Below are 24906 nucleotides of genomic sequence, written 5' to 3' on the forward strand. Positions count from 1 at the left end.
GGCATTAAGTTAATATTGACCTGTTTATGCCCGTATCAACTGTTTCTTCTCCACTAAGAAATAGGGTTATGGCATTAACTATAACTTAGGATTGGCTTCAAGACTGTGCCGGGTTTGGTTTATCTCTTAAATATAAATAATTTGTTTGGTTACTGAAGACATTTTTAACCAGAGATGAAATGAATTATGGAGATCTCTGATTTCCTCACATGTGTTTTGTGGCTGGATTTTTCTGTAATATGAGGATACAGAATACATTGTTTACTTTGATACCTCAATAGTTATACTCTGTTGTTGTTTTGGCAACCCATCAAATTAACCATCATCTCTTCACAGAAAATCAAGACTAAGAATTGCAATTAGCCCAATTTCCCCATCAGCTATAGTGTCTTCCATCAATGCAGTTTCCTTTTCCAACTCAAGAGTCCCAAGAGGACTAACCCATTGCAGGTATTTGCCACTTACCAGCATGGAAATCAATGCCGACAGCCAATGAAGTCCCAGAGACTGGCACCAGTGCATCAGACTTGTCATTGGGATCCAATGGGATGCCGCGGATGCCCTCATGTACCGAGTAGAGGAGGAAAGAGCCAACACCTACATGGAAAAAAGAAACAGTCACAAGGTTAAAAAGTTTATCAGAAGGAGAAAGAGGCACAAGGAAGAATGTATAGAATGGAAACCTTTATATGCAAATAGTTTCAGGTTCTATTCTGAGCATCTAATCTCAAAAGAATTTCAGTCCACAGAGCTGGCCTAAAAGCCTGCCAGGAGAATTCCAGACTAAAACAATCTTCCCCAACTTGGATCTGTTCAAGTTGTTTTGCTCTATAATTCCATGGGTTCCTGCCAATAGGCTGGAAAAAAAAGTAAAATAGGCACTATTTCACTAATGACAACAATCCTTAACAACAGCTGGGGTTGTGAGAAAACAACCCACACACATTTTTATTACAATCAAGAAGTGACCAAGGAATGAAGGCCTGTTTCAAGCTTCTTCAATATAGCATTTGTTTTTCAGACTTTCAGGGTCTCCTTTCCTCTAGAGTCTGGTAGAGAAATTATTTTCAATCTGGAGAGTATGCTATGATTTTTCATCCTATCTTAAAGCTGTGGGATTAGTAAGGGCCAAGATTTTGGGACATTTCAATAAATCTCTTAAGAAGCAAAATTAATGCTCTGAGTTTTGTAGAACTTAAGTATTCTATTTCCCCCTTAATTGTACTATTCTGTCCACTACTTCCCCATAAAACAATTGGCCCAGTATTTTGCGTGGTTTTGTTGCTTTTACAAAATGCAATGGACAGAAACCTTCATTTTAACTCCAGAATTTTAGCTGTGATCTATGTGGATGTATAGAATATATCCATGTGAACAGAAATGAAATAAAATTAGTGAAAAGAAACTAGGTTTTAGTTTGTTGAAAGTTAGAACATGGAAACAATAAACCATACTTATTAACTTTTAACTCACCTAACTACCTCCAGTCAATTATTACTTTAAAAGATAAGCAAAGTCAATATTGATTGAAATGTGGAGGAAACATTTTATTTTTTAGCTGGACTCTGTTTTCCCTTTGAAAGGAAGCATTAAACAGCTGCTAGGAATTCCTAAACAGGAACTGAACTATTAACTTTGTGCCATCAATGTTGGTCTGTACAAACAATATTATAGTAGTAATGATTGTAGGTATTCCTTTCTAGTGTCATATCACATTCCCTGCCACCAAAATTATGAGATCATGATTAGGCTAGGACCCATCATCCACAGCCTTTTTAGAGTGCATCCCAGAGAAGGGAGAGTAGAAAGTTTAATCTTATATATAAATGGGCTTTCTGAATATCCCTTCTAGGATATGCCTTTCTTCAGATGTTCAAAGATTAATTGCTATATTCTGTGTGGGGCAGGGGGGGAATGTTAAGGACTGTATCCTATCATTTTGGGTCCTGTAATTCTATAGTTTTTCTCCTTCACATCTTAGGGCTGCATCCCACTTTATCTATTTTAGGTGACACCAGTTTTTTTTCTTCCTCTCATCTAGTCTACATGAAAAATGAATGTGTGAAGAAGACAGAAGATATATTTAGAAACACATTTCTTGAAGGTAAAGTAAGCCAGGACTGACTGCAACTTCCCATTAAGAACATATGCAATTAAGGACAACTTTGCCATTTCATGATATATGGATAACATCACAGGAAGCTCATTAGAAGCCTCGGTGAGAAAACTGAAAATTCCACAGGCAGCAGAGGGAGCTGCCCTTCAAGATTCATACAGGCAAACTAGCCAAGTTCCAGGAACGGAGAACAACATCTGCAGGTCACATTCAGACAGAACCGCCCCTTATAATTGTTCACCTTCGCAGGACTGCTGCTCGCTCTTCAGGCTGTAGCCAGCTGTACACATGCAGGAACGAGTAGTGTCTGATGTAGGAAGGCAGAGTTGTGAGCATTCACCGTTGTTCACACTGCAAGGGTTGACACCTGAAACCATAACAAGTTAAAAGGGCACAATTATCACACAATATCAAAGTCCAGATTTTATTTTGCAACCAGATGATCACATATATGATAATTTACAGCCAAACAAAAATCAAAGAAGGAATTGGCAAGTAAATGTCTCCAGGCATGAACACTTCTGAAGTTTCTCCCTATGACATCCTCTCCTTCCAAAATGAACCAATTAGTTGATTTAAAAAAAGCTAACACCTTCTCACACCACAACTGCATTTTGTGTTTCAAATGGAAATGCTAAACATCACGAGTCCTTTGAGACTGCCAAGAGTTTTGCAAGATTTTGGTGATGTTACCAGATTTAAACCAAACTTTTGGGTAAATTATACACCATCCCACAAGGGCATGGGCAGTGGTACAATGACCCTCAAAAAGTGTGGTTCATTTGTTCTAAATCAGTGGTTCCCAAACTTGGCAACTTTAAGACTTGTGGACTTCAACTCCCAGAATTCTCCAGCTAAATGATCAAAATGCCAACAATTCAAAACTAGACTTCCTAGGATTGGGCAGGCAGAGTATGTGGATTTAAGTTCATACAATTTTTTTTCTGTGCTGCCTGACTTAGGAATCTCACGAGTCTCCGTGATGCTTCCTTGCAACCTACTTCTTCAGTCTCTCCTCTTGTACCTAGCGGAGCTACCCAGCATCAGCACTTCAAGATCCCTCCAGACTCACCCTGTTGTTGGATGATCTCATCATAGATTTTCATGTGCATTACAAGAGTGGTGCTGTTGCGCAACACGACTGCCTCCAATCCATCTTTCTTGTTGCAGGTGCCCATTTTTTCAGAGGCCTGGTCAGCCCACCACAACTTATCACCTAAGTGAGAAAGGGGAAGCGTACACATGCCATGAGGGAACTCACAATTGAAAAGAATGCAGTTGGCTCCCCACTTGATAAACTTACCATGTAAGTTATTATTACTGAAACTGCAATTCTTTTCACAATTCTAGAAATCCCGTAAAAACAAAGGTTATATTGTCCCTATTTTACCAATATGATCTTAGGGAAGAAAGTGAGATGGAAAGAAGAATGAGATGAGGAACCTTGGCCAGAAGACTGAAAAATGATGAGTTGAAAGATTTTAGTTGATTACAAAGTTGATTAATCAAAAGAAAGTTACAGGTTTGGCTTAAGACAGCAATCTGAACTGGAATTGCTGTTGTTAAACAACAAAATCATACAGTGCAACGTCACATGACTGGGGTGCTTAGCAATGGCAATCCTGGCAGTACTGGTTGCCATCATTAAGCGGGGCCAATACAGGTTGTCAAGCAAGAACCTCACATGACTGTGATTTCTGATTTCCTGCTGGCTTCCCCATTGACTTTGCTTGTGGGAAGCTGAAAGAATGTTGGAAATTATGATCAATGTGCTTGTGACAACATCATAACTGCAAACTGGGTGCCACCTGAGCAGATTGTGATTTTGTGATGATGGGATTCTGCATTGGATGGAACTATAAGGACCTATTGTAAGTGCATTCATTCATCACTATGATAACTTTGAATGGGGAGGCATATTTAACACAATAATCCTCACTTACCAATAGTAATTGAGCCCAAATGTTTTGTAACTAATCATCACAGTTGTAAAGTGACTGTAAATGTTGTGTGACTGCACTGAATGTTGTGTGACTGCACTGACTTAGGCCGGCAGCTCTGGCACTCCTAGTTATTGTTAGGCAAACCCCGTGCAGTTGCAGTATCCTACAGTCAAAGATCTTGCCACCTGCTGGCTTGCTGGCTTCGCCATTGATTTTGTTTGTTGGAAACCAGCAGCAAATGTCAGAGATGGTAATCATATGACTGCAGGATGCTGCAACCTCGTAATTGTGAGCTGGTTGCCAAGCATCTGGCTTACATTATATGTGACTATGGACACAATGCGACAGCCACAAGTATGAGGACCAGTTGTAGGTCTCCCTTGTTCAGAACAATTACAACTTTGAATGGTTGCTGAATGAATGGTCATTAAATAAGGAGTAACTGAACTCTGTAGCACTCGCTGAAATTTTAAAATAATTTTAAAGGGTATGCTTCTGCATTAAGATACTTTTCATTTGATTTTTATCCATCAAATGCAATGAATCCAAGAACTTTAACCTTGTAATACTGAACTACATTAATTTTGTTTCATCCAAGCAAACCACTTATTTTAATTTAAACATGGGCTATGCTGGCTATTGCTGAGAATCTTGAGGACCTGGAATTGCACATCCAAATTTGAGTTGTTTCATTTAGTGTATATGTAGACCAGTTAAATATTAGTTTCCTCAAATTGCTGTAGCATTAGTTTGGTGGTTTCCTGGCTCTGGTATTAGCCAGGAAAATCTATTGTCATCCCTGTGTATGTAAATTAAGAAAAAGATTAAAAATGTGTTTCCACACATCCAGCTATGAAATACAGGTATATTATATTAAACACATTGTTAAAAGCTTTAACAATCATGCTAAGTTGTGCGTAGGTACTAAAAGGAAGGGATTTAACTTTTGTAGCATCAGTTTATTTTAAGACTTTTAACTCTTCATAAAATACATTTTTAGCAATAGTAAAATAGATTAAAGAATATAGTCCTCAAATAAGTTATATGAATACTAACGCAGTACATCTTAGATATAGATGCTTTCAACTGGGTATTATGATGAAAACTATCATGGAGATTTAATTATGGAAATCACAGTCTCAATATGATACCTTTCGGAAAACAATGCAGTAATTTCTGAATGCAGAAGACTGCAATGTTTTGAAACAAAAGCAAAATGTCAGGAAATGAGATCTCTACTATAAGCCACAAAAAGGTTCTTCGTAAATGAGCCCACAAAAATGAGAAATAAGATCTACTCTCCATGCAAATCACAGCATGGGAAAAAAAACAACCATACATTATCCACTGTCTCTTACCCATTATAGCCAATGCTGTGGCTTTGCGTAGCTGGTTCTTCATAGTCTCCAACACCTCCAAACCGCTGCCATTGAAGTTGCATCTATTGATGGTGCCATTGCCAGAGCTTATCCAGTATAGCTTGTTTTCTTTGTAGTCAATGGAGAGCCCTAACATTAAAAAAAATATTATTATTTTAGCATGGACTCAAAAGAGTAAGCAGCAAGGGTAGGTTGTACCTAAAGCGTTGTCATGGGTGGCTTTAAAAAGTAATAGACCAATTGGAAGAAGGAGCAATCTGTCATTTCTGATTGTATAAACTAGACACCTGCACTGACATTATGGAGATGATACAAATTCTACCATTTCCATGTATTTTATCGTCATTTCACATAACGATGCTACAACAGAAACCATGCAAATAGCTTCCATACCAACAGGCCCTTTTTGGTTTGTGAAGAGAAGGCTGCGGTTGCTTCCATCCATGTTGGCGACATTGATGCTGTCTCCATCTGTCCAGTAGAGTTTCCTATGAAACAAAGGAATCACCATTCAATGCTATACCCTTCCCCACATTGGCTGATTATCCCCTGGAAATGTCCCTACCATTTGCTTTACACTGTCAAGAATTGATCTGAAGAAAAGAACACCTTAAGTAGGGTGGTGGACAGCAAATCAAAATTTCTATCCTTTTCTTCCAAACATTTTGTCAAGTAGAAAAAAGGTTTATATGAATGTTTCTCAACTTCAGCCAGCATGCTCCCGGAATTCTGGAGTTAAAAATCCATCCATCTTAAAGTTACTGAAGATGAGAAACGCAAAAGAGATAATCAACCAGCCCAAAAGAAAAGAAAAAAGGTTCCAAACACTTCTCCACCAGTAATCAACACTCCGGATCAGTATAGATTAATTCCAAAGTTAACTTCAGACCAACAGTCAAGTAAACAATACCCAATCAAGAAACTGCCAAAGAGCCATCAGTAAACAGCCCAACCAAAGAATCTCCAAGACCTCCCCCACCTACAGAGACAGGCAAGTTACCAGAATATAAACTGAGAGCAAACAACACTCCTTACTCCTTACTCCAATTGATGATGTTCCCTAGTTAACAAGAAAACAAGAGCATCAAGGATCCTTCCAACACAGGTATCTCCTTGATGAGCAGCCTCTTGCCAAATGAAAAATAGTTTACCTTGCTTAATAATATGTCATAAACTAGCTGGTATGTTCACATTCACACATACCCAGCCCTTGATACATCTCAAGACAGATTTTCAGTCGTGAAAAGCATCTCTCTCTAAAACAGCTTCTTTATACCATTCAAAAAACAGCATTTTTATTTCTGAAGGGAGCTAGACTCTTGAATGCAATTATATTCCTCTTCCTATTGGGCTGTGGATGGCCTGAAGATGAAGGAAGAATGTCTAGATGCTACAGAGCCGGTTATGAGGCTTAGGCATCAAGTAAATCCACTTAGGCATGCCTGTTGGATTCATTCAGAAATTTTAAGAAATAACTTCCCAAACCCTAAGTTTTGTTTTAAAAAGAGGACAAAAGAACAAAACAGAATAGTCAAGTCCTAAGTATCTTGCAAGAAGAGCTTAAAATAGATCAGAACAAGCAATACTTAAGAACTTCAACACATGCCAAAGAAAGATCCCCTCCAGCAAAAAATTGAAGGTTATACCAAAACACCTAAAGAATGTTATATTATCTTACTCTGGAATTATGGGACCTATGTCATATTACTGTATTTTTTGGAGTATAAGACACACCTTTTTCCCTCAAAAAAGAGGCTGAAAATCTGGGTGCATTTTATACATTGAATACAGCATTTTTGGCCTTCTGAAACCCCGCCCCCTTCACCAAAATGGCCGTGCATTGCCTTTAGGAGGCTTATAGAGTGGTCCTGGGGGCTGGAGAGGGCAGAAATGAGCAAAAAACAAACCGTCTATCCCCCAGCCCCCAGGAGCATTCTATAAGCCTCCTAAAGGCTATGCATGCCCTTTTTTTTTTTTGACAAAAAAGGGCCCGTTTTTGCAAAAAACAGGCTGGTATTTTTTGCTTCCCCCCCCCCTCCCCAGAGCACACTACAAGCTTCCTAAAGGCTATGCATGCCCTCTTTTTTGACAAAATAGGGCCCATTTCTGCAAAAAATGGGCCATTTTGGGGAGGTCTGCAGAATGCAAAAACTTTTTAATTTGCCTCTTCAAAATCTTGGTGCATCTTATACTCCAGTGCGTCTTATACTCCAAAAAATAGGGTATGTTCCTGCAGATCCTAGGGTTACAAAAGGACATGTATTGTAGAAATAAACCTTATTTCTCCTACTTTTTCTACTTTTCTTTACTTCTAAAAGTGAAAAAAATATGTTAAGAAAATCCAGTCTCTGTAAAATCTTGAGAAAGAAGCAGGGAAATTGCATAATTGCCATTCCAATTTTTCCATTTAATTCCCTATTCAGATTATACATTCACTGTGGAAACATACACTGCTCTCCTCTGATGTATTTACAAGGAAGCGGGTAACTTTAGTTTCAGGTTTTAACATTTCCCAGATAAACTGCCATTAGTTGTAATTGAACTGTAGTGAAATAGACCAACAGTAAAACTCAATTCGTGGGTCTTGTTTAAATAACATGTAGTTAATAAATTCAGAAATAATACTAAAAAGCTATTAATTTAAAAGGAAAGTGAAAGTGTTTCAGTCTGTTTTTCAGAAACTCCATCCTATTGTTTAACTTCATCAGCATTCTTGGTTGATTCAGACTTACCCTTTGAGAGGATGAACCACCAAACAATGAGGTTTATCCAATCCCTGAATCACAGCATTCTTAAAGGAGCCATCTAGACGGGCAACATTAATCTGTTTTTTATTGGCATCATAGCTGGTCCAGAAAAGGTTCCTTGAGACCCAGTCCACAGCCAAGCCATGAGCGTTGGGTAAATCTGCAAAGTAATAGACAATGTATTTCTTTAACTGCTGTAAGCTGCCCAAAGTCATATATGGGTGGCTATATAAATCAAATAAATAAATAGGCATAAATGTGAAATCCAGAAAGGCACAAAGAAAGTTAGGATGTGCTGCCAGAGGGGGCCACATTGCCCATTTATTCCCTTAATTTAAAACAAAAACAAAGACTGAAAAATGATGGGAGTTTTGTGACTCCCGCAATGAATCCTGCAAAAATATCTAATCCCTGATGTAGAATAATGATAAGAAACTGCAAGGAATATAGATGTAGCAGACCTGCAGGCTGAGCCTCAGGGTGAGATTAAACATGTCATCAGTTTGGAATATTTGCGTTCCCACAAGAGACCTAAGTCAGCCACTTGTGACTTTCCTTTGACCCTTATCTAGCGCCAATTTAGTTTTGGCCATTATTTGACCAGATTCTTGTTTATAGATAGCGATAATAAACTTTTCTCTGCTTTGAACTCAATGAGTGCTCCTGGTTATTTGTCCCTGGCATTAGATTTAATTAAAAGTTAAATATTCTAGTGCCTTTAAAAAAAACTCTCCATCAAATATTAGAATTTAATTAAACAATAGCCAAGTCAAAAAGCAACACAAATGTTGGGAAGCTTTGGAAGAGAGGACAATATAAGTAATTCACACCTGCAGAAACAACCGTTTCAACGCCAGTTCCATTGATGAAGGCCCGCTTGATGGTTTGTGTGCGGACATCTGACCAATAGATGCGTTGTTCCAGAGCATCATAGTCAACCACAGTCACATTGTCAATGTCAGGCACAGTGAAGGAGTTAATGTAATTGTAGTAAGGGTTGTCAATGTCCACACCTCGGATTTCCATCTGGCGTGCATAAAGCAAGAACTTCTTAAATTCTGAAGATGGGGAGAAAAGACAAGACCAGGTAATGGAAACTCACTATCATCAGGACTCTGCCAGTATAAAGACTTTCCAAAACCTGCAAGATTCTTAAATAGGTTATTCCAGTGATGGCGAACCTGTGGCATGCGGAGCCATTTGTCAGGGCATGCGAGGCGCTGCCCTGTCAGCTGACTAGCATGCATGTGTGCGCTGGCCAATTGAGTTCACCCTTTTTTAAAGCCATTTTTCGCCCTCCCCAGGCTCCAGAGGCTTTATAGGAGCCTGGGGAGGCTGAAAAGAGCCTCCTCCACCCTCCACCCCCCCGGAGGCCCCATGGAGGCCCTCCGGAAGCTTCATGATCTTCCCTGAAGCCTCCGGTGCGCAAAAAATCGGCCCTACGGGCAAACCGGAAATTCAGGAACGGACTTCCAGTTTGCTCGGAATGTTGTTTTGACTGCTCCAGAGGCTTCAGGGAAGCCTCCTGAAGGTCCCTGAAGCCTCCGGAGCACTCAAAATGACCCTCCGAGCAAACCAGAAGTAACTTCCAGTTTGCTTGGAGGGTCGTTTTGAGTGCTCTGAAGATCCCTGAAGCCTCCGGAGGGCTTCCGGGGGGGGGGGGGGGCGGGGGAGGCTGTTTTTGCCCTCCCCATGCTCCTATAAAGTCTCTGGAGCCTGGGGAGGGCGAAAAAAACATGCAAAAAAGGGGGGGAGCATCTGTAGTACATGCATCCGCACTGGGGGGGGTGTCGTGCATTGAATTATGGGTGCGGCACGCCTGCACATGACCCCCCCTGCGCTCCCCCCACTTATGGCACCTGAGCCAAAAAAGGTTAGCCATCGCTGGGTTATTCATTAACAGTATAGATCTGGGGTTAAAAGTTTCCAAAGTTTAGACTGAGGACGAGTTTAATTTTTTTCTCAATTAGCAAATTGAATCAATCAATCAATCAATAAACATTTAGCCTGAAGAGATGGGAAAGTAATTTGTTTTGGGGTTTCAGTTACACAATTCATCAGAGAAGGGATTACTTTAGTTTAAAACTGCTCCTCCCTAGCCTCATGATTTAGATGTTTTGTTGCAGCACGCAACAAGTGTTGCTTATGACTAAACATATTATGGAAAATCAGTCTTTTAGAAACTGATACAAGAGGATGAAAGCGTGGCTATACATTTAAACATTCCTGTGCTTTTTACTCTCATTTGTTAGAAACCTGTGAACTATTCTGAAACATAGCCTGGGAGGTATCAATAGCTAAAATAAATGGGAAAGACAGGGACCGGAAGCAATAAAGCACCATTATAATATCAAATTATCTATCTTTGCAGGAGACGTTCCTGATTTACTCTGGATCCCATCCACTCCCTTTACCATAGCAGGTGGCATTGTCCTTATCCAGCTTCATCAGGTGGGGGCAAGCACAGGAGTAAGTGCCATTGTAGTTGATGAGGCACAGGTGGGAACAGTGGCCTTTTCCTCCATTGGCCTCACAAGGATTGGGGGCTAGAAGAACAAAAAGATTATAAGATTACATTCCTCACAATTTTGTTCTAAAGAAAGCAGAATGCATAGCTCAATGGCATATATAGCCCAAGGGAAAAAGGCCACTGGACTTCTGGATTGTCCAGCATTGTAGGGTTGTACTTTTGCTTTCCCCAGAGCAAGGATCTCCAAATTTAACAACTTGAAGACTTGAAGACTTCATGGCTGGCTGAAGAATTGTGGGAGTTGAGGTTCATGAGTCTTAAAATTGTCAAGTTTGGAGAGCCCTACCCTACTGCCTTAAAAAGTGCAAGTGCCAAAAAAGAAAATGTAAGACCAGGGGAAAAGCCAATCCTACAACCTACAGAGGATTTCCAAATCATCGGAAAGTAGAGTGTCTAAGTGCAAATACTTCATATTGTGTAAAAAATCTTCATGTGTATCCATCTCATTTTTAATAATAAAACATAGTGAAGCTTTAATCATCTTCTTTTAGTGACCCCATAATCCCTTGCGGGGTAGAGTCTGGGCAACTAAATAGAGCTACCAGAGTGTTTTAATAGCCGAATACCCTTCCTGTCGCCAACACGGAATTTTGTTCAGCAGATAAATTCTCAGTGTGGCCAGAGGGAGAAATACCTGCCTCTACCTAGGATCGAATTCACAACCTCCTGTTTGTGAGACAAGAGCTCCACTTCTAGGCCACCGCACCACTCCATAGAGAAGCTTTATTACACAGATATAATTACTGTAAATTCATTCCTTGTTGTCTTTTTAAGGTAATTCTGTTATTTTACCATCAACCTCAGAACGTAAATTGGTATATAAGTCCTTGGAATGAGTGAGTATATATATATATGTATGTATGTATGTATGTATGTATGTATGTACGTACGTACGTACGTACCTACCTACCTACCTACCTACCTGTCTATCCATCTATCCATGCCAAGTATAATAGTAACACTGCTGGAATAATTTCCCCCCTTCCAATTTAGGGAAGTTAGCTGACAAGAATCTCCAGGATTTAAGTAATCCAGATTAAGTGCACAAAATATATGATATATGCATCTTACCACCATATAAGGAGACCATTGTCTACTATGCCATACCTGAATGACAATGGCCTCTTCCTTATTAGAGAAGGATTATTTTAGTTTAAAACTGCTCCTCTCTCACTTCATAATTTAGATGTTCTTTCAGCACACCAGTCTTGCTTATGACTAAACATGCTATGGAAAGGCAGTCTTTTAGGGATTGATACAACCAGGTAAAGACATGGGTATAGACATTGGTTTCTGAAAAATAAGCTCTACGTGGCAATGGATCCAAGATAGTACTGTCCCAGAGCAGTGTAATTAAATCCAGAATCTGTGCCTTTATTAGGAGACTCAGGAATAAGAAGGAGAAATGGTTTAGTCTTTGCTTCTATGATCAAATAATTAATTCTTTCTTACTGAAAGATATAATACCAAAAACTGGCAAATAGATGCCTGGGGGAGGCCGTGCTCATTGGCAGAGCACATGCTTTGTCTATCAAGAGTCTCTTGTGAAATTCCTACCATCTCCAAGTGTCGGTGGAGATTCTCAATCATCCAGGCCATGGTTGTCCCACAGGTGCTTTTTTTTTCAAAAGACAACAGGACTTCCTTCTTGCTGTTGTTGTAGTTTTCTTTGAAAACGTTTCTGGATGAGAAGCGAAATGTTTTCAAAGAGGAAAAAAAAAAACCCAAGAAAATCCAGCTGCTTTTTGGAGAAAGCACCGTTGGGACTACATCACCAAGAAAAGAAAGGAACGGCACCAATTAACAAGGAAAAAAAACACCCACTCTTAGATATAGGTAATCTAGTTTTACCCAACTAGCTTCCACCGGCTGCATCATTTACACATCAGTGGGGGTCACTGTTTCTTCCTGTATCCATTAGATGCAAAGTCTCTGGGGGCAGACTTAGCTACCTTGAAGACAGCAGTAGGCAGCTGTGGCAATTGTGACAAACTTCTGGTGCCCATGTTGACTTCACAGACTGAAACCTGATGTCATTCCCCCACTGCCCCCTTTCTCTTAGCATGGCTCACCTACAGGCTGGCGAGAGGGGTGGTAGACCTGCAAATCAAAGGGCTGTGTGTTGGTTCGCTGCACGACCGTAACGTTGTGGCCTGTCCACTTGTTAGCCTTGGCCAAGGTATTTGTGCGCCAGTCAGTCCAGTACACCTCTCCACCGTACAAGGTGACAGCAAAGGGATGTGACAGATACTCATGGCCTCGCAGCACCTCAATGTGCCCGGTGCCGTCATAGAGGGCAGAATAGATCGCATCTGACCTGGGGAAAGAAGATGGCGAATCAACACAAACATTCCCAGAAGCAAGAGAGACGAGTTCAAGAGCGGCATGGGAACATGGGAGTGCAAAGTAGAACTGGTACAACAAGAACGTTTTCTAATTTTCTTTGTTCGAGTGTGTAATTTTTGTCTGACAAATCAAATCAATAAATAATGAAAGATATGGCTGAGGAAACAGGCTGCAAATAAGACATGAGAAACAAAGAAAGATGAAGGACGGAGGGAGCAAAATACTTAGATGAATGGAAAAATAACAACGTGATCAAAGGCTTTTCTTTTCAGAAAGCAATCCAGCATGAAATACATCACTCTAGGAAAGCAAGCCAAATACCTATTTTATGTTGCCCTGGAGTCTATTAAAGGCACGCCAAGTTTATTATAAAACACAGTGATTTGTTTATTAGTCTCTAATCTACAGCAAAAAAATGCATTTAATACGCTAGCCAATAATGTCTCACTTACTAAGGTTTTATTACATTAATATAGTAACTATAGTAATTATGTGTATCGTTACTATGAGAGACAGAAAAGAGGAAGTTATTGTGTTCTTACAGCCTTCTCAGTATAATGGGATATTACAGCAAAATAGGAGACTCTCTTCTCTTTCTCTTCAATTAAATAATAGCCCTGCAAAGTGCAACTGAGGTAGAATTACTCCCAATAGACAGAGAACCTTTTTAGCAGAGCAGGAAGAAAATGCTTCCAGTTTTTCAATGTTTTCAGGGGGGTGGAAGCATATCTTGGACAAAGATAACCATTCCCAATTGCAGCTATGGTGGTCTATATTACACTGGCATTATTACATTCAATATGTGATCTTTCAGTAAGTAAAATTATCTCCAAGGCTAATACAAGAAGGAAGGAAGAAGAAGTGGCAAGAGCAGCAAGATTTTGAAGTGCCAGTACTCAGTGGAAATAAAAATACCAAACCTAGATTTTTATAAAAGGAAAGATGTGGACATTTTAAGAGGATCTGGATTGGCTTCTCAATAACCCCACCTCCCACCACCCAGAAATGACTAATTTCTACCCTGAATCTCAACCCCTGAATATTTGGTGTCTGGCTGCTCCGCACCTGGCATCAATCCACAGTATACGCTTTTCCAGGTAGTCCACTGTGAGCCCATTTGGCCAGCCGCCTGAGCCTGTTTCCTTGTGAATGACGCGTCGGCCTTGGCCACTCATGGAAGCTGCCTCAATGCGAGGCAGGCTGGCATCCCAGTCTGTCCAGAAGAGAATCCTGGGGAGGGGGGGAGGAGTGGACACACACAGAGTCAAAAGAAAAAAAGATGCCTCTTCAGCCACAGGAATATAGTTTACGTACATTCTAACACTGCAATATTCACTCTGCAAATCATTCCCTCTTTGAGACACTAAACAGTGATTTGATAAGAATTCCTCTCTGCAACACTCCATAGCTGTTGAATGGGGATCCAGCCAAACTCTATAAGACTAGGCTTTTAAAAGCAATGCTTTGTTTCTACAGAATTCAGAAAGTCTGTACACACAGTGCTACATGGCACAATTCCCTTTGTATTTTTTTTAAGTGATGTGAAAATATTGCAGTGCTCTTCAATAGTCTGCTTATGATCAGTCCCATCTACCTCTTATGAAAGGATTAGAGAGGAATAAAGAGTATCCTTCTACACTGGTAATATTTTTAGGAAAGCTGGAATTTCTCTCAAGATTCACTGCAGAGAGGATCTAATTCAATTTCTGCAGTAGAGGAATGTGCAGGCATACACTTTAAAAGGATCCTGAACACCTATTTGTTTTTAAAATTCTACAGGATCTTTAAAAGGATCCTGAACACCTATTTGTTTTTAAAATTCTACAGGATATTACATAAGTAATAAATACCAGGGCATCTTTCTAGTAGCCAAAAGACGTTTGCTTATAAACAAAACACCAGGCATTCTTGATGCTAAATTCTACCAGTATTCTATGCTTTTGCCCCTTTGGGTCAAATCCCAGAATAAACCCAGCCCCCTCCTAAGGATACAAATATCTGGTGAACATTTGGTTTATGCCTCCTCCCAGGCAAACGCTAAATGCAGGTTGAGGTTTGCTAATGAATTAAAAGTTTAACACATTTTACCAAAATCCACATGGGGAAGTTATTTGTGGTACCCAACCTTTCACCGTGTTTTTAAATCAGTTTCTGCCCACAGATTTCTCCATCCCCTACATTCAGAGTCATACCCGCATCGTGGATCTAGGGCGATGGCACGAGGGTGCTCGATATCCCCAGCCAATAAGGTGCTCCTCATTGTTCCGTCTAGCTTAGCCACCTCAATTTGGTCCAGGTTGCTCTCCACCCAGTAGATGTTGCCCGCAATCCAGTCCACAGCAAGTCCTTCAGGGGTAGCTAGCCCATATTGTATCACCACCTCAAAGCTGGTTAGAGCTGTAAAAAAAAAAAAAAGTTCGCATAGAAGTCATCAGTAATTGTTCATATTATTCAGACAAGCTTCACTGCATGTTGAAAGCATTTTTTTCTTTTCTGGGATCTAACTTCCCAAGAACTTCTCTCTCAATTAAAAATGGGTAAAGATGCCTCCAAGTTCTATAACAACATTTCAAGAAAGGTATCTTAATGGATCATACCAAATGTCATTGAGAGGACCAGCAGAACCACTAGAAACACTGTCACGTATTTAATTCATGGCCTACCACATTATCAAGCTATTCAGTCTGAAAATATCCAGAATCCACACATCTAAATAATCAATTTGATTCCAGAAAAAATCTGAAAGAGAGTTGCTGCTACTCTTTATTGGATCTTAGATCAGGCAGTCTGAAGAATTAGTAATGATCTAAGATAGCATTCCCCACCTTGAGTGCACTCTTATTTATATGGACTTCCATTCCCAGAATTCTCACCTGTGACTACATGGGCTGAAGAATTCTCAGAATTCAGGCCCATACATCTGAATGATAAGTTGGGGAAAGATGATCTAGAATTCAATGCTGTCTTCATGAAGTATCTTACAATATACTAGCAATGGACAGACTATAGCCACCTTAGAGATTAGTAAATTTATTGTGATCTGTAAAATATAATCCATTCTGAGAAAGAAACCATGCTTTTGCTAAATCGCTGGAGTTATTAAAGCAGAATACATGAAGCTGAATTCATTCCAAAGAGCCTACAAGAGAATTATTTTCAGCATGCCGCTTTTCTTTCCATTGGGTAAAATAGGAATTCCTCCAAGCTATCTGCTATCTTTTATTTAGACATAGGCTATAGTTACATACCACACGTCATAATTTTTGGCTATACTAACAGTTAAGTTAGTATAGTATAGTTAGGGCTCGAAGATCACCACAGATGGGTATGGCAGCCAAGAAATTAAGAGACGTTTGCTCCTGGGGAGGAAAGCTATGGCAAATCTAGACAGCATACTAAAAAGCAGAGACATCACCCTGCCAACAAAAGTGTGTTTAGTCAAGACTATGTTTTTTTCAGTTGCAATGTTTGAGCTGTGAAGGTTGGACCATAAGAAAGGATGAACACCAAAGAATTGAGGCCTTTGAACTATGGTGATGGAGAAGACTCCTACCAGTCCCTTGGACTGCAAGGCGATCAAACCGGTCAGTCCTAGAGGAGATCAACCCTGACTGCTCTTTAGAAGGCCAGATCCTGAAAATGAAACTCAAATACTTTGGCCACCTAATGAGAAGAAAGGACTCACTGGAGAAAAGCCTAATGCTGGGAACAATTGAGGGCAAAAGAAGAAAGGGACAACAGAGAATGAGGGGGCTGGATGGAGTCACTGAAGCAGTCAGTGTGAGCTTAAATGGACTCCGTTGTCCATGAGGATGCAATGGGTCGGACACAACTTCACAACTAACAACAAAAACAGTTAAGAATTAAAACTAAAAATGTGCAGAAATCAAGCGCTCTCTTGAAAATTTGTCCCAATCCTAATATGGTAAAAATCTCATTTCTAGCTTCATTTATAACTTTAATCCCTGGACAAGTAAAAAGAGTCCTAATTTTAGGTATTAAAATAAAGATACATGGAAAACTAATTTCAATTTTAAATGGCTTTATTGAGATCAAGAAGTGGGTTTTTTTTTAAACAACAATCAAAGTCTGAGTAACCCAAGAGGCTTCAAATTGAAAGGACTGTTTTCTTCTAAAAATGCATAGCTAGATGAAAAGGGAGAAGGGATGGAAAGACCTTTAGTGGGGACATACTAAAATTCATCCTGATATTTTGCAATTCCTTGATCACCCAGTGCCCCATCACCAGCTCTGTTGAGGCACTAATCAGGTTAGGCCCTGCTCTTTGCTGAAACAATTGCTAGGCTGTAATTATCATTTAGGGAAGCTCTGGGAATGCTAATTAACTCTAACATAATGATCAACATTTAAAAGAAGGAATGTATCATTTAACAGGGATTGAACACTGCTATTTCTGATGGTAGAAATGCAGAAAGAGAAGGACAGACTGTATTATTTTGAAGGTTATCTCAAGCCCTTTTCACATTTCAGCTTTTCCTGAAGGGCTTATAGACCGATTTACAGGTAATCCTCAGTTGATGTTAGTAATTGGAACTGGGAACTCCATCACTAAGTGCCGTGGATATAAAGCTTGACATCATGTGACTCTACCCATTTATGATGGCAATGCCTACTGCGGCTATAAAGTGTGATTTCAGATGATTGCTATTTGTGGCCTCCTGTTGGCTTCCTCATTGGCTCTGCATGTTGGAAGCTGGCAGTGAAGGTCACAAATCACAATGGTGGGACTGTGGGACACTGCAACTCTTGTAATTGTGAATCGGTTGCTGAGCGTCTGAATTATGATCATGTGACTACTGTGACAGCCACAACTTTACGGGCCAGCCAAGTCTCCTCATTCAGCGCCTTTGTAATTTCAAATGGTTGCTGAATGAATGGTCATTAACCAAGGATTACCTGTACTGAAGTACTTAAAAGGAAGCTATTCAGAAAAGAAGAGAGTGATTCCTTTGTTTTCTAAACACAAAAAACATCTTCATTAAAATACGATATATCCAGATTCACACCTATGAACTATTTAGGGTTGACAATAAAGGGATAGTTTAGCACTGCACAAATTACGACAAGGCAGTGATGGACTAAGTCACTAGCACTTCTACGTTTTCCTGTCAGTGGAAAGAAATGTATCCCTAGGGAATTTTACAAAGCGCTTTATTATAACACTTTGAGCCGTTGGTTAAACAAGGTTTTGCGTTGGTGATTACAATAATTACTTCAAAGAATTTTAAAGATAAAATTTGTAAGATCCTTCCGTTCCCAAGAATCCTAGTGAAGAGGATCCTGTAGCTGCCATATGGTTAGCCACACGTGGCTGCTTTATTTGAGGGCAACGTCTCATGGATTGAAACTGAAAGCCTGCTGTGCTTTGAGTTAACTGGCTTTCAATTACCACACACAGATTAGAAATGCTAATCTAATCACCCCCAAGAGCATTTGTTCCTCATCACTGGGGCTCAGTCTGCTATCTATCTATTTATTTACTCTTCCAGAACCAGCAAAAAGAGCTTATTATAATGCAAGAAGCTGGCAACTGCTTAATAATGTGGCCCTTTGGGATTTGATTTCCAATACCCCAGCTTACTTAATGGATGGCAAGCTCTCAGTGGAAGCACACTGACCACAAATGTGGCAAAGGTCCAGCCTTTTCCCCAGAACTACCTTCAAGATGTTTCAAAAATCTTAATTAAGGAGAAGCTATATGTGCACAATGCAGATTGGCCAGGTCCTATGTCAGTCAAAACAAATTTCTATCCCTCATTTCCAAGCAAAGTTGTGCCCAGCAATATCTGGGTACAGTTGCAAAGCAAAGTTTCATTCTCCTTTATCACTTTATCTTAACTTAGTGAAGCAATGAGTCCTAGACTTTATGTCAGTCATAAACCAAGTTTCTGTTCCTCCTCTCTTTCCTAATCCATGGCTACTATGCAGAGCACTGAGTGGCTCAACCTTTCTGTTACTCATAACGTTACCTTCCTGAATTGATCTCAATCTTTAAAAAGAAACAGGGACACAGATTTCAAAATCCAAAATAAAATGCTGAACAGCACCTGTGCCAAATGGTCGTAAACAAACCACAAAATAAAACCAAGGAGGCAAATTGTAAGAAGTAGAGATAGTTCTCGACTTATGACCTGTGCTTCTTTGCATCCCTCCTCATAGCCACCAGAAAATAAAAGCGCTTTTATTTCAACAAATACTGTTAGTTCTTGACTTACAACCCCAATTGAGCTCAAAATTGATGTTGTCAAGACAGGTGTTAACTGAACTTTGCCCCATTTTACAACCTTTCTTGCCACAGTTGTTAAGTGAATCACTGCAGTTGTTTAGTAACACAGTTGTTAAGTGAATCTAGCTTCCCCATTGACTTTGCTCGTCACAAAAGGTTGATTATATGACCCCGGGACATTGCAACCATTATAAATGAATCAGTAGTCAAACGTCTGAATTTTGATCATGTAACCCTGGGATGCTGCAACTGTCATACGTGTGAAAAATGACCATAAATCCCCCCCCCCGTAACTAAATGAACGACTATAAGTCAAGAATGACCTAAAGTGAGATGGGAGTTGTTGTTGTTAGATTTATCCTATATATTTTGAGGGGCAAAAACACTCCTTCAGTGTTCCTGAAAACCTGTCAGCCTTGAAAGCCATATTAACACTGGAAGCTTCCACACTGCCAAACTCATTGTTTGCGGACTGGACTAAGGCACTCATTAAACAAATGAGTAGTCCTGGTTTGTCTGAACTATGATGGAAGGATTGATATCGCTCAGTTGTTGCTTTTTCCTCTGATCAACAGAGAGATGAGAGACAGTTATTCCTTCTCTTCCTCAGCTTTATGAGTTACGTTAAGAGACAGGGCCCCATTATCCAGAACTGAGAGTTCAGGTGAGGTGAGATGTGCCCACTTTCCGCCAACAAACTCTACAGATGCTCAAAGGAGGGAACACCTCCTACAAGACTGTCACTTTATCTCAGCTTCCCTGCAAGAAAAGATGCTGGGTTCCTAATACAGGGAAAGTGCTTTTTGATTGCTATGTACATTTTTCTCTCCAAAAGCATTTTTTTAAAAAAGATATGTGATTATTTTCACAAACACACACATGAATTACATGCGCCAATCTGAAACTGAAAAATTGTCAGTAACAAAAGGTTTAAGCAGTCTCTGTTGCTGCTTTGGTCAAAATTGCCCCTTCATCAAGCTTCTTTTCTTTAAATAAAAATATTGCCAAAGCTTTATTTTCATTTGCAATTAAAGTAAAAACAAATAGACCCTTAATTAAAATAATGAACTGCAAAGAACTTCACCAACAAAGAAGCAATTCATCAGCTATGCCAGACAGGAAGCAAATAAAAGCTTTTATTTAAAAGCACCGTAGCCCTAAAAAGCTTCAGTATTGTTTAACCAACTCCAATGGCCCTGTTATTTCATATTTTAATTATATATATTTTTTATTTGTGCTGATAAATAAATAAATAAATAAATCATATATATATATATATATATATATATATATATATATATATATATATATATATATATATATATATATATATATATATGTGTGTGTGTGTGTGTGTGTTTTTATTTGTGCTGATAAATAAATAAAGGAAGACTAGTATAGATCTATTTCAAGCTATTTAGCTCTCATCAGCTAGCCATATCCTTACTGGGATTCGTATAATAAAATAAATTATATTTGTAAATAAAAACACAAATATAACAAAGGCAACAGTAAAAATATTGGGTTTCTGTCTGGATGGACTCTTGTGACGAGCCTAATGACAGAGAGTGGAAGTGTGACCTTCCTCCCACACTTGGGCATACCAGGGGTTGTGACTTTAAGTATATATATATATATATATATATATATATATATATATATATATATATATATATATATATATATATATATATATATATATATATATATATATACCCATCAATCATTCTTAAAAGTTTGAACAGCTGATAACAGCAGAACAAACTTATGCATAATTCTTTTTTTGTTTTTTTACTGTGGTTCCATCTTGAATACAAGGTTGAGAAGGAAGCCTAAATGTCCTGGTTGGAATGGATTGTAAGCAAATCATATTTTAAAAGTATAAACTTTGAGGGGGGGGGGGGATATTTTGGAAAAAAGGTACCATTCTACAGCAATCACATCTGTGCGCAGATGCATGTCTATGTGCCTTTGAGTCAGTCTTTGGTGACCGCCTGTAAAATTTCATGCAGTTTTCTTGGTAATGTTTTTGAAAATGGTCTGCCATTGTCTTTTTCCTAGGGCTAAGAGAGAGTGTCTGGCCCAAAGCCACTCTGTACTCACCTCCATTCTCATGCAATTTCCCCCGGTATATCTTGTCTTCTACTACATCAGTCCAATAGAGGGAGCTCTGATTCAGATGAAAGTCCAAGGCAATGGTGTTTCTCAAACCAGGCACTAAGACGCTGTAATCTCCCTTGTGTAAGTCAATACGCCGGATCTCATGGCGATTGGAGAAGATGATGAAAGGCTTAAACGGGTCTAAAAATGGAAAGAAGAATGTTGATCACTGCTGCTATTATATTTTCATGATCTTCAAACCCTGGAGCATCCCCTAAGAGGTGCTCCTGCAGCAAACTCTTCCACTTGAAAATAGATTTCGAACAAATTAGCTTTCAATCTTCCGAGTTTTAAAAATCATTTCTGCCTTTCCAATTTTATTCATCTCTGTTCTGCCAAGACGGTCAGGTCTGGGATTTTAATGAACATAACCACTGCCATAAATCATTATAAATTATTAATAACAATCCCTGAAATATGGACAAGGGCTCATTATCCTAGTACTTATTCATGTCACAAGGTAATCTGCGGACGGCGATTCCCATAGGCAAAGGTCCAAAGCTCTCGCATGAGCCTCCCCTTTTTCATACAGGAGGGAATGAATGCCACGCTGCAACCGAACAACATGCATCTTTTTAAAATTCTCCCTTCTTCCAGCCTTCCCTAGAGCCCTGGGAACAGAGCTGCCTTTCTTTTGCCTGCCAGCGGCAACATGGCAGAATGAGGCAAGTCCCTAAAGGACAGGAACACTGCTGTGTTTCTTGACTGCCGGAAAACACCAAGCTGGACTTCCCCCTCCCCTCCTGCTAGCTCCACTTTGGGTCTCTTTCCCATTCAGTTTTCCAAAAAGGCAAGAATCTTAGACTGACCTACTACTCTTCTCACATACAAAACAGATTCAAGGGACCTACCCACACTCCATCCCTCATTACGATTTGGGCTTTGCTATTTTTCCAGAGGGATGGAATTGGGGGGTGTCTGTGCATTGGTATCCTGCAGAAAAAAAAATCCCAGTGGGCTCCATCTAGTCCTCTTCCCTTTTCTCCTAAAGATGTCCTCTTCTAAAGCTTTTCTTCATAAGAGACTTTTTACAGTTTAAGCCAAATCCTGGATGCAGTCTAGCATTCAAGTTTTGAATCAGTTCTTCATTTAAAGCGAATCTTCTCAGTCCATCCTATGATTCCCCATTAGGTCTCAGTGAATCATATAGGAGACACAGTATACTCTTGTGAAAGCAGCTCTGGCCTACAGTTTCACAAGCAATTCGTTGTAAACCCTCAAGAACAGTAGAAGAATCACAGTGAATCCACCGCACACACCCTCAAGAATCAACCCGCAACCTATTATGAGAAGTGATGTGTTTCAGAACAAACACCTGTTCAGACCCTCCTCACGTGGAGTCCGTGGGGGAAAAGAGTGTCAAGAGGATTTTTTTTTCTGATGACCAAAGCCAGATGTTTAGCAGTTATTGGCCAGAAGGAGAGTATTTTGATGAAGGGAAACAAAGGACAATATCTCCTCCTCAGTTCTGAAAAGAATTGTGTTTCCAAACTGATTGAAATACAGGCTGGAATACTCTTTAAAACAGGGCTCTCCAGCCTTGGCAACTTTAAGACTTGTAGACGTCAACTCCCAGAGTTCCTCAGCCAGCGTCTTAAAGTTTCCAAGGTTGGAGACCCCTGCTTTAAAGCAATCTTCCTCCAGATGAAGGGATGATTTCACAAATTGTAAAATAATGGCTGTGGGTGAATGTTCTTTTAAAAATATATTTCTAAAAAGGGTCAAGTGTGATTCTGAGGAACAGATATTTAAAAGTATGTGCTTACGCAAATGAAGCCAAGATTGGTTTCATTTCCAAGATGCTAAGAGCACGCTTGTCATTTAATGGGTGAAATGTTATCCCAACTACCGTATTTTTCAGAGTATAAGATGCACCGGAGTATAAGACACACCAAGATTTTCAAGAGGCAAATTTTAAAAAAAGTTTTTGCATTCTGCAGACCTCCCAAAAATGTTATTTTTCGCAATAACAGGCCTATTCCCCCCCCCCAAAAAAAGGGCATGCATAGCCTTTAGGAGGCTTATAGAATGCTCCTGGGGGCTGGGGGGGAATTGAGCAAAAAACAGCCCGTTTTCCGTTCATTTCTGCCCTCCCCAGCCCCCAGGAGCACTCTGGAAGCCTCCTAAAGGCTATGCACGGCTATGCACGGTGAAGTGGACGGGGTTTCAGGAGGCAAAAAATGCTGTATTCAGTGCATAAGATCACCCAGATTTTCAGCCTCTTTTTAAGAAAATCTGATATCCACTGCCCCTGCCTTTCAATGAGCCCAACACATTGTTTTGAAGCAGACAGAGCTCACTGAGGACTTACCCAAACTGCGGCAGCTCTCGCCATCGGACTCCAGCATCCATCCTTCATAGCAAGAGCACTTCACATTGTACTTGAACTGCTCACACTTTTGACTACACTTGAGACGCTTGGCACAGTAGCTCTGGATCTGGCAGGTCTTGTTATCAGCACCAAGCTCCATTCCTAGAGGGCACGAGCAGGCAATGCCCTCGCCTGGTGCTACTGTGCAGTTGTGGCTGCAGCCCCCATTGCTCAGAGAGCAAAGATCTGGATGAGATCAGAAACAGCACAGAAAACGATGGAGAGAAATTCAAGCTCAATTTGTCCACACACAATTGCTTAATAAGTTCTCTACCAAAACAAGCTCTATACCACAAACAAGCTCCCTATCACTTCACTACCACGATGAATCTTTGGCTCCAATTTCTCAGTCCTCCAATGAATTAACGGATGTCTCTGAGTTCCATGTACAAATGCAAGTCACCTGAAATTTACTACCAAGAGGATGGAATAAGCATCTTCTACTGCACATTTGTAAGTAAGGGTTTAGATAATAATCTCTGGTCCAAAAGTTGTTTCCTACTGCTCAATTCACAGCATCAATGGCCTCATTTTGACTAATGAGACCAACAGTCTTGAACTTTCTAACTCATTAAACTGTGTAATATCCAAACAATTCACTCACTGTTTACTAGGAAGATTTATAGACCTCTACATTAGCTTTATCTACGATGTTTGCCTTCTTTCTTCAAACGAATTAAAACAGTATCTGTATCGGTTTACGCTGATACATTAGACATTAGCAAGCAACGCCTATCCAATATTTACATCTCCTGCAACATATTTTTGTGGCTATCACTTTTCACAAGAGATGAACAAGATGTCCTCATCTTAGGAAAAAAATGGAGGTTAACTTCTCAATAGTTTTTAAAACGTGCAAGAGCCTAGAGCAGGGGTGTCAAACTCGCATCATCACGGCAGTGTCACGTGACGTATTGGGACTTTTCCCCCCTTCGCTAAACTGGACAGCACATGATTTATCCGGCCTGCAGGCCATGAGTTTGACAGCCTGGCCTAGAGATATGTTCTCCAGGAATTCTGGGAGCTATTCTCCCAAGTTCCTGAGAAGATAGTAGGTTGGAAAAGGT

The 24906-nt window shown here is 39.9% G+C and overlaps 1 protein-coding gene across 1 annotated transcript in view; it reads right to left on the minus strand.

Moving 5' to 3' along the window:
• The window catches only part of LRP1 (LDL receptor related protein 1), a 338552-nt gene that overhangs the window by 84736 nt on the left and 228910 nt on the right, over positions 1–24906 (minus strand). The window contains exons 24-36 of the mRNA XM_087710610.1: positions 23780–24025; positions 21412–21609; positions 15254–15458; positions 14127–14291; positions 12788–13032; positions 10600–10731; positions 9016–9243; positions 8171–8345; positions 5832–5926; positions 5418–5567; positions 3189–3332; positions 2358–2483; positions 466–597 (exon numbers count right to left, since the gene is read on the minus strand). Coding sequence (XP_087566736.1) covers positions 466–597; positions 2358–2483; positions 3189–3332; positions 5418–5567; positions 5832–5926; positions 8171–8345; positions 9016–9243; positions 10600–10731; positions 12788–13032; positions 14127–14291; positions 15254–15458; positions 21412–21609; positions 23780–24025 — 2241 coding nt within the window. The remainder of the gene's footprint in view (positions 1–465; positions 598–2357; positions 2484–3188; positions 3333–5417; positions 5568–5831; positions 5927–8170; positions 8346–9015; positions 9244–10599; positions 10732–12787; positions 13033–14126; positions 14292–15253; positions 15459–21411; positions 21610–23779; positions 24026–24906) is intronic.

Source organism: Thamnophis sirtalis, unplaced genomic scaffold (genome assembly GCF_051295495.1).
Source record: "Thamnophis sirtalis isolate CommonGarterSnake01/CBP01778 unplaced genomic scaffold, rThaSir2_p1.2 scaffold_3, whole genome shotgun sequence".
NCBI lineage: Eukaryota > Metazoa > Chordata > Lepidosauria > Squamata > Natricidae > Thamnophis > Thamnophis sirtalis.